The sequence below is a fragment of the Pleuronectes platessa genome, chromosome 11 (genome assembly GCF_947347685.1).
Source record: "Pleuronectes platessa chromosome 11, fPlePla1.1, whole genome shotgun sequence".
Lineage (NCBI taxonomy): Eukaryota > Metazoa > Chordata > Actinopteri > Pleuronectiformes > Pleuronectidae > Pleuronectes > Pleuronectes platessa.
Window position 1 is genome coordinate 3,766,909 of NC_070636.1, and position 13,667 is coordinate 3,780,575.

The 13,667-nt window shown below is 45.8% G+C and overlaps 1 protein-coding gene across 8 annotated transcripts in view; it reads left to right on the forward strand.

The window, feature by feature from the left end:
* Positions 1-13,278, forward strand: part of numb (NUMB endocytic adaptor protein) — a 37,937-nt gene extending 24,659 nt beyond the window's left edge. Inside the window, exons 3-11 of one of the 8 annotated variants that reach the window (XM_053434324.1) lie at positions 547-621; positions 6,398-6,430; positions 7,161-7,235; positions 8,083-8,223; positions 8,595-8,799; positions 8,957-9,247; positions 9,477-9,620; positions 10,348-10,482; positions 11,092-13,278. In XM_053434324.1, coding sequence (XP_053290299.1) covers positions 547-621; positions 6,398-6,430; positions 7,161-7,235; positions 8,083-8,223; positions 8,595-8,799; positions 8,957-9,247; positions 9,477-9,620; positions 10,348-10,482; positions 11,092-11,840 — 1,848 coding nt within the window. In that variant the 3' untranslated portion in view covers positions 11,841-13,278. The other 7 variants (XM_053434325.1, XM_053434331.1, XM_053434329.1 and 4 more) reach the window with 7 other exon arrangements.
* Positions 13,279-13,667: the final 389 nt, after the last annotated feature.

The window sequence follows — 13,667 nt, forward strand, 5'->3', positions numbered from 1 at the left end:
CCCTGTAAATCATTACAGGAGAGTTAGTTTCATGCAATCGACAACGTTACCTGATCTGATCTCATCTGTATTTGCGTGTGATGAGCAAAAACAAATGATCTGCTGCAGGTCAGGTTTCTAGGTCCACACGGAGCCACAGGAGGCGGCTGCCCGTCCACCACACACAAAGAGCCGCTTCCTTCCATGTTTTTGTTTGTTTCTCTCACTCTGTGTTGCATCTATTCATAGTTCTTTGGCAGGTTCAGTATTCTCAATAGCAATTTTTTAGCACTTTCAAAATATGGAGATTAACCAGGGAGCAATTGAACTGTGATTGACCTCAAAATGTTAATTAATTAGGTTAATGAATCACCAGTGCCAGTGTACCGGGGGGTTGGGGATTGATTTAAATACCCAATCTAATTCCAGAGTTTATTATGGTAGCCATACTTAAACTGGAGTAGAGATGGCCACGGGAAAGGTTTGTCACAGTTTTACTAAGTCTCTCTCTCTCTCTCTCTCTCTCTCTCTTTCTCTCTCTCTCTCTCTCCCCTCTCTCCCCTGCAGTACCTGGGACATGTGGAAGTGGAGGAGTCCAGGGGGATGCACATATGCGAGGATGCAGTGAAGCGGCTGAAGACGGTACGTTTCACAGTACTTCCAGGAATGAGGCTGTTAAACACCAGACATCCTCCTTCCTCTTTATCTGCTCTCTCTTTTTTTTAATCTTTTCCTCCATTAATTTCTGTCTCTTTGAAACCAGAATCCAACTGACATTCTCTAACGTCTGTTTCACGACAGCCCTCTATCTTCTGTCACTTTTATTCTCCTCAGTGTTTCGTCTGTGTTTATTCCTGTCTGGGAGTCTCTGTACATAGAGGCCTGAGCGGGGCGGATTCTTACCATTTGTCAATGAGCGTGTCCACCCAGCATGACCTACACACAACCTCCAGGGGTGTCGGGGTCTGTTCTGAGACGTCTCTTCCTTTCCGAGCAGAGTAGATAGGCCGGCGTGAACTTCCTGCTGCGGCAGATTCCAGCGGCGTTGCACAAAAAGGAGCAAATTCCAGTTTGGGGAGCAGGGGAGGGGAAGGGGGAGAAACTGAAGAGCAATCGCTTTTCCATGTTGTCAGTTGTTTGCCAAGGCCCCACCCAATTTATATAGTAGTGTGTGTGTGTGAGGCTGACTCTCTGAAGTCACAGACAAATCTGAGTCGCCAGGTCTGTTACCGGGGTCTGTATGATTACAGATTCCAGTTCAGGATCCTCACGTCAGGTATCATAGTTGGGAAACTCCTGCTTGTAGAATCAGTAGTTAGCATTCAGTTTCAATTTGAGATGATTAAATGAGAACCCACACCCTGTTTCTCCTGTTATCAACACTTTTGGATTCTGTTCAGGGCCGTTTAGTTGAACTGCATATTCTACTCAGAGAGCTGAGTCAACACACACCTGATGCGTCATGTGTGTACTTTTCAGATCAGGGGCAACTTCTACGTGCTTCTCCCGTTAGTGTTTTACACCTCATCGTTTTCAAGACACGACTCACGACTTAATATGTTCGTTTTTCAGTGCTCTCAAAAAATAAAATCCTTGGTGGAGATAATCATAAAAGTGGACATTCATATGAATGCCAGCCACACACACACACACACACACACACACACACACACACACACTTGTACAGCACTAAGTTTTATACGATACTTACATATTTACTCACAAACATGCACATACTTGTAGACACCTGTAGTTGTATAATTCGGTGTGTGTGTGTGTGTGTGTGAGAATTAACACACTCACACAACTAAAACACACACTCCGAGATGGCTTGAAGGCAAATCATTTGTTCACACAGCAACACACACTGGAAGACGTGTACCCATAGAAACCGCAGACAACACAGAATATACACACATGCATGCTCTTACTCTGAATAGACACATACATGCAAGCCTAATAAACACACACACACACACACACACACACACACAGCAGCACATGCACTCTGGAGCTTGATGAGGTCACATGGTGTAGACAAAGAGTCTGAGGCTGTGAGATCTTATTGAGATCCAGTCATGTTAATAAGGCACATAAAATGGAGCCAAATCAAAAGGAGGAGGTTGGTTCTCCTGTCCTCATGTCTCCTGTCTCTTGTCTCCTGTCTCCTGTCTCTTGTCTCCTGTCTCTTGTCTCCTGTCCTCCATACGGCCGTGACCATCTGACTCTCCTCAACCTAATAACATGTCCTCATCTGCCTCCTCTGACGTTTTTGCTCCTCGCTCACTCAATCCTGTAGACCGTATTTGTAAGCTAGCACAGCACAGATTTTATCGATTGGCGTCATCCAGTGTTTCTCTCTCTACACGTCATCTTTCCTGCGAACTGGGCTTCATCCGGTCGAGTCCTGGCATTGCTGTGGCAGCTCACCTGTGTGTGTCTGAGGGGCTCGTGTTACAGGAAATGCCATAAAACACTCACTGTTGGTTGGGAGCTGCTTACTGTAAGAGGGTTTTCATTCATCCCCTCCCAGGTTCGTTTCCTTGTTGTGCAATCTGTGAGTGTTAAGCATTCTTGTCTCATTCATAGTCGGCTGACTTACCCCATAATCTTTATAACAAGATGCCATCGCACAGTAAACAAATTATTTCAATGCTTTGGGAAAGTTTTTCAACTATGTAATTTTCATTATTTAAAAATTCATAATTCTGTAACATTAATATTCACCAACATGCAGCACCGGGGCTGAGAGCAGTGGAATAACAGAAGAGTTGTGCTGCATTGCGTCGCTCTGCTCTTTCATTTCCATTTCTCTATTTCTCTTTCCATTGTAATTAGTGTTGGAGTTCAGTGATTTTTCAGACGAGAGTAGTTTGTTAATGCTGCACTTTCATCCTGTGTTGCTCCACATTGATCTTCTTTAAAAAGAATAATACAGTGATTTGGATCAACAAAACGAGGTTTGAGTCCTGGATTCTTGATCAATGGTGTTCGGGGCCAAATGAGGTTTCTGTTTTTACATCTTACATCATTTTAATGGGACGTCTTCTCTTAACATGCGGCGGGGGAAGCTGGCAGGAAGGCTTTCCCCTTACGCCATTTATCCATGTCAGCGCTGAACCTTCCAGACGAACCCAGGTCCTCCCTCTTTTGAACACAGTTCCCACTTCATCCTCACCGACTCTTTAATTAGCTTACTGTTGCAGCTAACTGTTACCAGGCAACAAATACTGCCAGTGTAAACTCTTATTTCCAGGAACTAATAACCCACATTTGTCTGGAACCAGGCCCTCACCTGTGGGCTCTCATTGTCTCATGTGGGCTAAGTAAAGGAGGCTGTTTCCTGAGAATCTACGAGCATCTGCCAGACAGCAGCCACAACATCAACACAATCTGGCAGCATCAGGCCGAGCAGATCTCAGGCCAGAGGAGAGAGATGAAGAATAACAGAGATAATTCTCTCTGCGGCATCAGTAGGAACAACAGGGGAATAAATGTGCCATGAGCTGGAGGGTGTGTGTTGGTAGTGTGTCAGTCAGTGTGTGTGTGTGTGTTTGTGTCAAGACTCCAGCTCTGAGCCAACTCCATTGTTTTTCCCAGCAGCCTTTGGGACAGTAATGACAGTTTTCTCGCAGCTCTGCGACCTGTGACTCAGAGGGAAGGATGGAGGTGGGTGGAGGAGGAGGAGGAGGAGCAGGAGGCTGCATTGCGGTAGCGTCAACCTCCAAGCTGCCCCCCCTTTTTTTTGTCACTTCCTGCTGTTGCATTTGGCCACTGGCCCGGTGTTGTGGTGTATTCCGTGTTCCATCAGCGGGAATGTTTAAGCTGCTTCTCAGGAGCTCATAGAAACCAAGGTTGTTTCCTCTGTGTTGACTGGGTGAGGCACGCCACCATGATGCTGGAAGAATTTCAATTGTGTTGGTACATCAACACCCAGTAGCCTCAGGCTGCATCACTGACATGTATCAGAGTCCATCAGGTGGTCTGTGTAACCTGGCAGTTTCAATTAGGGCTTCTAGTGTCACATGGTTTGCAAGGTTGTCTCTGACGCCTTTTCACCCTCACTAGAGATATTTCCTGTGTAAACACCAAAGACAGGAAGCCACACAACAAAGGGAGCATGTCCTGAACTCACTAAACATAAAGATTAGAGCCCGGCCAGTATGAGCGCCATGTGCCGGGATAAAAAGTTTTATTTTGTATTTTTTTTGTATTTACAACAAAGTATACCATTAATCTATGAAATATCAGGCCTCATTCATATTCCTTTGCCATAAGGATTTGAAAACGACAACTTTGGAATCAACTGTCATGGTTCAAATCAGCATCGGACCCCAAACAGCTCACATGCACCTGTCCTGCAGGGTGGGGACTTGAGTGCTCTCCGTGTCGGGCAAAGTAATAGGATGACACGCACTCTTATCTTGGACTAGAGATATCTGTAGCTCCTGTTGTAAGGTGTGACTGTCACAGATGTTACACAAGATGTGTGCTTTTTATTGTCGCACATCCAGCTGGTGGCTCATGCTGTTTTTTGGCACCAGCCTGGTAGTATCACCAAGAGGTTTTGACCTTGTGTGTTGTTAACATTGTCTTTTAAAATGAGGTGTAGTATTTATTGACACAGAAACCCTTGTTGGGTACAAAGTAAGTTTCGTGCTCCAGTTGTTTTGATTCGGACGTGTCGGCTTCATTTTAATCTTTCAAACCTCAGCTTTCTTTCTGCCCACAAAGCTTTTTACCCTTCTATAGTTTCATCACCTACTTAATACCAAAGATAATGTTCTTTTTGTTGGTGTTACACTTTTTTTTGTGTCTTTTTAAGCAGGTTTTAATGCAGAGAAATGCCTTCAAATCCCCCTCCCCTCACATAACCTCCCATTCTAGTTATCACAACCTTATAGATATCCCCCCCCCCCCCCCCTAACCACCTAGCATACTAATACTAGCACACTTTCAAGTTCTGAGCTCATTTGGAATGAATCTCCATTGCTGGTTAACACGTTCAATCATGCATTAACATGGGGCTGTGGGTGCTGTCTCCACCACGGCTGTGTAACAGGAGCGGAGTGGCACTCCTTTTTACAGCTTATGGGGAGGAGAGGAACAATCAGGGGGCGAGGGGAGAAAGGGAGGATTAGCACCAGGCTGGGTCTGGTTGTGGTGTCTTTATGTGGCTGTGGTTGGCCTAAACTTGACCCTGACTCTGGCCAACCGGTGAACATTCACAGACTCAGAGGTGAAGCTGCCGCCTGTGGGAATCTGTTTTCTGTCTGCTGACCACCCCTGGAAGGAGCAGATCTCGGTCTAGGAGTCAGAGGAGAAAGAATGAAATGGGTTTAACCCCTCCGCAGATACACACACACACCTGAAGGTCTGCAGGCTGTATCTCCTCTGTCCAGGCAGCTGGGTGTCACTGCTGTAGTGCTGCAGACTTGTTGCTGTCGATTTCTGTCACAGAAGAACTTGAGGCCGTCATTTCCTGCTGCCGGGGTGATCGAGCGGCCAACAGTCATGTGGTTTACTGGTTTCCCGTGTTGTGGTAGTACCAACGGTGATCACAACTCATAAAAACAGTAACAACCACATTCAAACATCTGTCAGTTTGGAATCATGTGGAGCTACATGATCACTTATCTCTCTCTCACTCACTTATCTCTCTCACTCACTCACACACTCACTCACTCACTGTCTCATAGACTGTATTTGAAGATGAACGATTTCATTTCTTCCTCATTGTACAAACAGCTTTTTTGTTTATGTACTGTGACTTTTAGTCTGGTCAGTGTCCAATCCACTGACATGGACGAGGTGAGGTTTGTGATCTTTACAGCAGCCGGCCACCAGGGGGTGATCCGCTGTCATGTCGTCAATCTTAATATACAGTCTACACATGAACTCGGTATAAAGATGAATGATGCGTCTCCTCTTCCGACCGTTTTACAAAAAAAAAGCTACAATATCTTGGATACAGCTGCTGCCATCTTGCACTTTGAACTTCATGTGCTGATACATGCACTCGACCAATCAGGATTCAGTCTCAGCTGTCAATCATGACATTTAACCCCTCATTTTGCATCAAATAATTAAAAGCATCAGAATTTAAAGTGCACCCTTAAGTGACTTTTTAGTTAGATCCATGTCCCACCTGCTTACATGGCGGAGATGGGGTTTATTATCTTTTACTGCAGACGTCCAGATGAATTTGCTTCTCCTTTGTGAGCCGTCATGTTGTTCATCTTCATATACAGTCTATATAAACTCACTCACTCACTCACTCACTCGCTCATAACCCACCTTCATCTCAACGAAACCCCAAAATCCAATCCCTCCCCGTAGGCTCCAGTCAGTTTTTAGACTTCCTAGGTAACATTTTCATGCCTTGTTCCTCCCTCCATCCCTCTCACCCACCCTCCAGGACAGGAAATTCTTCAAAGGATTCTTTGCAAAAGTAAGTTATTGCTGTGTGAGTCTTGAGTGTGTCTCTCTCTCTCTCTATTATTCCTATTATTAATATAATTTTTTCTCCTCCTGTCACGTAACACTTCACCCTTTTGATCACGTCTGAAGGCTGGAAGAAACACACACACAGACACTGATGCACGGGAGAGATCTGTCTGGAGAGAGGCAAACACAGTGATGCATGTGTCTGTGGGCAGGTGGGGGTGGTTTAGTGTGGGGTGGGGCACTTACCTGTGTTTGTGTGTGTATTTCTATGTGTGTGCGTGGGTTGTGTTTTTTGGATTAGCAGGCGTGTCTTCTCTCCGTTCAGCCCTCCTTCCTTGAACCAAGAATGGAACAATGAACGGCTTGTATGGATGAAAGTGACTTTTTGGTGCACACACAGATATTGTGTTGTTTTTCTAACCCATGCCGCCACCACTGTCGACTGCATCTGTGCACCAAATCCTCCTTTTGTGTCTTTGATTCAGTTTTGGGGGAACTAGTGAATCACACAGCACTAAGAAAAAACCAAATCCTAATTTGTGTCTCCTCTTTTGACTCTTACCTGGTGCTTTCTCTTTGTTTACAGGTGTGTTCTCTCTATGTGTGTGTGTGTGTGTCTGTGTGTGTGTGTGAGTTGAATAGGTACAAAGGGAGCTAATCATGGAGGCAATGGACATAGTGGAGCGGTTTCTTTTGTTTCTTAACTCGTTCCTGTTCCTTTTGTGTGTTGGCAGGCCGGGAAGAAGCCGACGCGGGCCGTGTTGTGGGTGTCGGCAGATGGTCTTCGCGTTGTAGACGACAAAACAAAGGTAATGAGTCCCTTCGCTCCTCTTATCACAGGCCTGATCAAACAGAAAGTGTGCCGGAGGAAGCACATGTGGCTTTAGCAGCATTAAAGCTGGAAGCTGCTGAGCTGCTCGAGTTAATAATGGTGGTGAAGCCGGTCTGGTCTAGTGACCTAAAAAAGGAAAAAAGGCCCTTTTGGAAATATGTGCTCACGGCACCTGTAGGAAGTGTAAGCTGATTTTAGCGCCTTCACATTATAGGTCACAGGGACACCTGCTGGAAAGGGCTGGTACTGCATTAAATATAGTCTGTTTAAACATTCAAAGCACCTGCACACGTTTATGAAAACTAGAGGATGTAGGTTATAACAGGAGGAATTCAAAAGAGCAATAAAAAAGAGAAGGATCATGGCTGTTGTGTTTTCTATATCTACATAATGTATCCGTTTAAGTTTTGTTATTAAATGCCCTGTCACTAACTGAGGCCATTGTTTTGTGTGTGACTCTAATTTACCAAATGAGCAGATGCTGTAGTTTAAGGAAAGATATTTTTAGAAGGTCCAGGATCTTGTGTTTCATCTTGAGACCTGGTTCTGTTCTTTGTTTGTATTTATTTTGTTTTGTTATCGTGCTGTTAAAAGCAACAAGAGGATCCAGGATTCCGTGAGGTTCAGCGTTGTGTTGTGTTCAGGTGCAGACAGCTGCTCCTGGAGCTCAGTGTAGCTCAGTGTTATTCAAGCACCCTCGTGATCTTCTCAGTGAAGTACCCTTCATTCATGCAGCACCTCGAACAGACCGGAGTGAAAGACACTTGAGCCTGACCACAGTTTCGAAGCTGCTAATAATGAGGTAATGGTTATTCTCTTTGCAGGACCTGATTTTAGACCAGACAATAGAGAAGGTGTCGTTCTGCGCTCCGGACCGGAACTTCGAGAGGGCGTTCTCTTACATCTGCAGGGACGGCACCACGCGGCGCTGGATCTGCCATTGTTTCATGGCCGTCAAAGACTCGGTGAGAAATCATTGTGAAGCCTCATCACTAATATGATTATTCCTTCAGCTTCTATACAAACAGATGGCTCAGCACCACACACAGTACATAATAAAGTACATTTACATATACTCTTTTAACCACACTATCTTTATATTTTTGTACAACAGCATTTTGATTGGTAAATTTTATAATCAAGCAATTTATCAACATTCTCCGTTTTCATCTCTTAAAGTTTGTTGTGTCTCTAAAGTAAACAGTAAATAGAAAAATGTATTGTTATTGAGCTCAGCTGAAGGAGAGACCGTTATATTACTGTCACACTGTGATGGTTGTGGTCTGTAGTGGTTCCTCCAGTAACTTACGATGTGTTTTCCATCGTCTCTTCTCAGGGCGAGCGCCTCAGTCACGCTGTGGGTTGTGCGTTCGCCGCCTGTCTGGAGCGCAAACAGAAACGGGAGAAGGAGTGTGGGGTCACGGCGACCTTTGACGCCAACAGAACCACCTTCACCCGCGAGGGCTCGTTTCGTGTGACCACAGCCACAGAGGCGGCAGAGCGGGAGGAAGTGATGCGGCAGCTACAGGATGCTAAGAAAGGTCTGTTGTTATTCCCTGATCTGGGGAAATGGTTGTCCAGTTTAACCAAGATGTTTTTGGGAAAACACAAAGACAATAGCATGCAAACTATCTGTCAAAATGTTGATAATTTGGATTCTTGTCTGAGGAGGTTTGTCTCACTGCTCTTTTCCAACAGCAGAGACGGACGTGACGGTTTCTGGAAACTCGGTGACAAACTCCTCCGTCCACCAGGGAGGAGACTCACCCTCTCCCTCGTCCTCCCCGCCTCTCTCTTTGCCCGCGCTGGGAGCTCAGGTGATCCCCCGCAGACACGCACCAGCTGAGGCTCTCGCCAGGCAGGGCTCCTTCAGAGGCTTCCCAGTCCTCAGTCAGAAGACGTCTCCCTTCAAAAGACAGATGTCGCTGCGTATGAACGAGCTGCCCTCCACCATGCAGAGGAAGTCCGACTTCCCCATCAAGAATTCAGGTTAGACTGGGATCCTGACCCACGATCTGTGTCTCCAGCTCTTTTATCACTGTACACATCAGAATAAACTATCTTTTCAGCCTGGTTTTAGAAATACATTTAGCACTACTGACTAATCAAACCATTAAACAACCATTTTCTTATGAGTCGTGTCCTTTCTTTTACATATTTAAGTGATATTTTCTCCTCTATTAACTCTGGTTATCTTTTCCCTGGTGTCCCCCTGTAGTTGCTGAGGTTGAGGGTGAAAGCGACAGCATCAGTTCGCTGTGTACTCAGATCACGTCAGCGTTCAGCGGGCCCCCGGAGGATCCCTTCTCCTCAGCACCAATGCCCAAGCCAGCCTCATCCCCACAGTCTCCTGTAGCACCAGGTAAAACCTCCTCTTTCAGCCTTCGACATCTAACGTGTGTAACTGGACGTCTGCACAGCTGTGTAGTGTGAGAGGTGTCTGTGTGTGTTTCTGTGTGTTCTAAATAACTCAACAACATAGCCAATTAATCAAGTTGTATTTGTTTTGCCAGTATTCACAAATCACAGTCTGCATCGGTCCTCTCATGGTTTTCATTTCTGCTCTGATTTTTTCTTATAGCTTCATTGAATTATTTTACTGTACGAGCTCAGAAGTGCTTATAAAACATTTTAGTGTCCTGCAGCTATTAGTTTAAAAGTCTAGAGACCTGAGAAGCTGGAATAAGAGTAATCAGCTGCTCAGCCATTTTGCTTTTGCCAAACAGAACGGCTCCATTTAGTAGAGAAACGATGAAGCTCAGATTAGTCGCTCACTGCAGATGAAGGCCAGAAGTTATTTGTAGTCAAATCTTCTGGGCAACGGTCCCATTCATCAGTTTCCCACGTTTCTGCTGAGTTTGTGATTAATTTCTCTCCATAGGAAATGAACAAACTTAAATTATACTGAGTGCAATTGAATTTCCAGTGAGAGCCTGAGTGCCTGCCGTGTAATTTACATGTGTGATTAACAATCGTTAAGACTGACAATTAACGACCCGGTAGCCTGTGCATGTCTAACAAGAGTCGTGTCCACGGCGCCCGTCACACACGCTTGCTTCCTACTAGCATCTGTCTTTTATCTGCTGTAGTGATCAGCACAGCTCCTGCCTTCTCTGTTGCCGCCGCTACTGCTAACCCCCCAGTTCTGCCCCCTGCCCTGCCTGCCCGAGAAACTAACCCCTGGGCCAAGACCCCAGCAGGGGCCCCGGCCTCAGCACAGCCAGGTAAGCACAGGATGCATGAGAGTGTGATACTGACGGGACCAATATGTGGGATTTTGACCTTTTTGGATGAATCATAACAGACGTGGAGATACAGCAACTGAATGTCACCAAGTTAGACAGGTTGAGTCTGATTGTACATTGAAAAGAGGTCGAAGTTGATCTTCTGCTGCTGTTCGGAACAACCGGGGGTTAATCATTGTGGTTTGTGACCTTCGGATTTGACCTTCTTATCAGCGAGGTCAGCAGCTGCAGCAGCGACTTGAAACTCACTGAGGCGATTTAGGCTCTTTCCAACTCTTCACACCTGGTTGATTGGTGAATTTGTGAGAAACATATTCACCTTAGATTCATAACCGAGCTAAATCTGAACACAATGATATGATACACGTAGATTCAGTGTCACGCACACTTCACTTCTGGAGTTATGAGGAGCAGAGCTTTGTTTTACCGCCTCAGTATTTAAGTAATGCAGTTACTTCGGAAGCAGGAAGTGATTTTACCTGATTTGACTCAACTTCAATGTGTTCAATTCCCCTTTTTTCAACAGTAAACTTTATCAGTAATTATTTGTTTCTGTTGTTTTCTTGTCTGTGTGCTCGTCAACAACAGGAGGTGACTGGTCATCGCCTACTCCGGTGATAGTGGAACCCCCCCCATCCTCCCCAGTCCTACCGTCTCACAGGCGCACGCCATCAGAAGCCGACCGCTGGTTGGACGAAGTCACCAAGTCCGTCCGACCTGCGCTGCCCAATCAGATCATGGCAGCGGCGTCGCCTCCCACCCAGGCGTTCACTGCCCCTGTGCAGATCCCTGTGGCGTCGGCTCCTGCTGTTCCCTTCATGACCTCCCTGCCCCCCGTCGTGCCCATTTTGCCCCCCCGGCAGCTCCCCTTCCATGGTCACGCTCCAGCCTCCTACCCCATGTCCAACGGGCTGCCGTTCCCTCAGCCCGGCGCGCCCCTGGTCGGCATCACTCCCTCGCAGATGGTGGCCAACGTGTTCGGCTCAGCCACGCAACCCCAGCTGTTCCCCGTCGCTGCCTCCACGACCCCCCAGCATCACATCCAGCATGTGGGCCACATCAGCCCCTTCATCAAACCCCCACCGCCCACCACCATGAACCCTATACACCTCCAGCCATCCAATGGTAGTGTGACCTTTAATGGGGCAGACAACTGGGCCGCTCCTTCCCAGCTCGCTCCATGCTCCCTCGCCACCGAGCCGCCCCCCCAGCCGCAGCCAGATGCCTTTGAGGCCCAGTGGGCCGCCTTGGAGGGCCGCTCACGCCAGCGCACCACACCCTCGCCGACAAATCCCTTCTCCACCGAGCTGCACAAGACCTTTGAGATTCAACTCTGAAGATTGTGCCCGAGATGAGAGAGTAATGGACAATAAGTGAGCACAGGTGGGTGACCGACAGCAGCAGAGAGGGGAAAGTCCCTCTGCCTCTCTTCATCTCTGCTTCAGCGGACGATATCAGCAGGGCTGAAAAGAACTGGGAGATAACGGAGAGCAACGGGTGAATCAACAGGGAGCAGAGCTCTGCACAGCAGTGAGGGGAGATTAAAAAAACAAAACCGTGTGCTGCTCCCCAGGCTTTTCATTAGCATCGTCTGTATTGTCTTGTTTGTGCTGTGGAGCTCGAGGTCGTCATTACCCTGTGGAATCACTGTGCAGAGCCACACCCAGCCCCAGCCGCCCCCCCCCCCAGCCAGGTGGGGCGGCTCCCGTCCCCTGCCTTCCTTTGCTTGGTCGAGCTCACAGCGCCCCCTGTTGAAAGGACGACACCTCCATCACCTGGCAGAGGAACTGCAGCACTGAGAGAACTCAGCTTCCAGATGAGAAGTTCTCATGATTAACTTTCCAAGCAGAAGAATGGAGTGAGACAATGCCAAAATCTTTATTTTTATGCATTAAGTATATTTTAAATAGCTTTGGAATCTAACAGAAGAGTTGTAAGTAATCTTGCCAAAGGCACAGGCTAGCTACAATGAGACAAGTTTATGTTCGTGTATACAAGAAATGACCCTATATATTATACATAAAATATATATATCTTTAAAGAATCTATACTGTACACAGCTCACAGCAGTGCTAATTTTTAATGTGATGTAAAGAGATTTTGTGAAGGGACAGCTGCTTTACTGTTGTGTTTTACTGTTTTATTTTTGAAGAAAAAAATCTCTTTATTGCCGTCTACTGCATCCTGTGATTGGATGTGAAGCATCTCACTGTAAATACAGTTTCATTGCAGCAACAATCAATGTGGACCTAGCAGTGGTGGTGACAGGTTGCCTCTCTTATCTGTACTTTCACTAGTTTAGTACACATCAGTACTTAACATTTACTCCCTCTGTCCTCCCCGTCGTTCATTTTGTGTGATAACAATCTTGCTTGTTTTTCTTTCTTTTTTTATTTAACACACAGTTGGATGTCTTCACTTTTTTTTTTGTAGTTGATTTCGAAATTTTTTTTTGCACAAGCACTAAAGTAGATGATTTGACTTCCCAGGTGACCTTGATCAACATGGTCTGGTCGGTCGTGGTGCTGCAGCAGCTGAGGCGCTGCACGCCGACCTGCCCGACCTCCGTTAGCCTGCTGACGCTCAGAGAGAAGATGATTTTATCTCTCACTGGCCGATTTCTCTCTGTCCTGCTATTTTTTTTAATCAAACCTGTGAATACGATCTATTCTCTGATCTATTTTTCCATTTTGTAATTATTTCATTACTTTATTCCACTTCTTTGGAGAAATACTGAAGCTAAAAGATTGAATAAATTGATGGTGGTAGAGGAAAGACTTGTCTGTGTTCTTGAACAATATGTGTTTTTTATGTGTTAAGTAGTAAAACTGTTTCACCTTGATGAGGTTACAAGTTCCATTCTCCAGGCCACAAGCTGGATATGAAAAGAAAATATTTAGAAACTTCATTGTAGAATTATCACACTACAAATTACCAATATTTGAATAGAATAGAAAGCTTTACAGTCATTGTAAAGGAGACAATTAACTTAACAGTGGTCCTCAAGATTAGTGCGTTAAAAATGTATACATCAACCACGATACACATTCAGTTAAAGTCTCTCAAATGAGACAATTTACCACTTTCTGATCTATTTGATTGTTAATTGAGTTTTGAGATGATTATTCAGACAGAATTCGAGGACTCCCCCTAGTGTTCAGGGA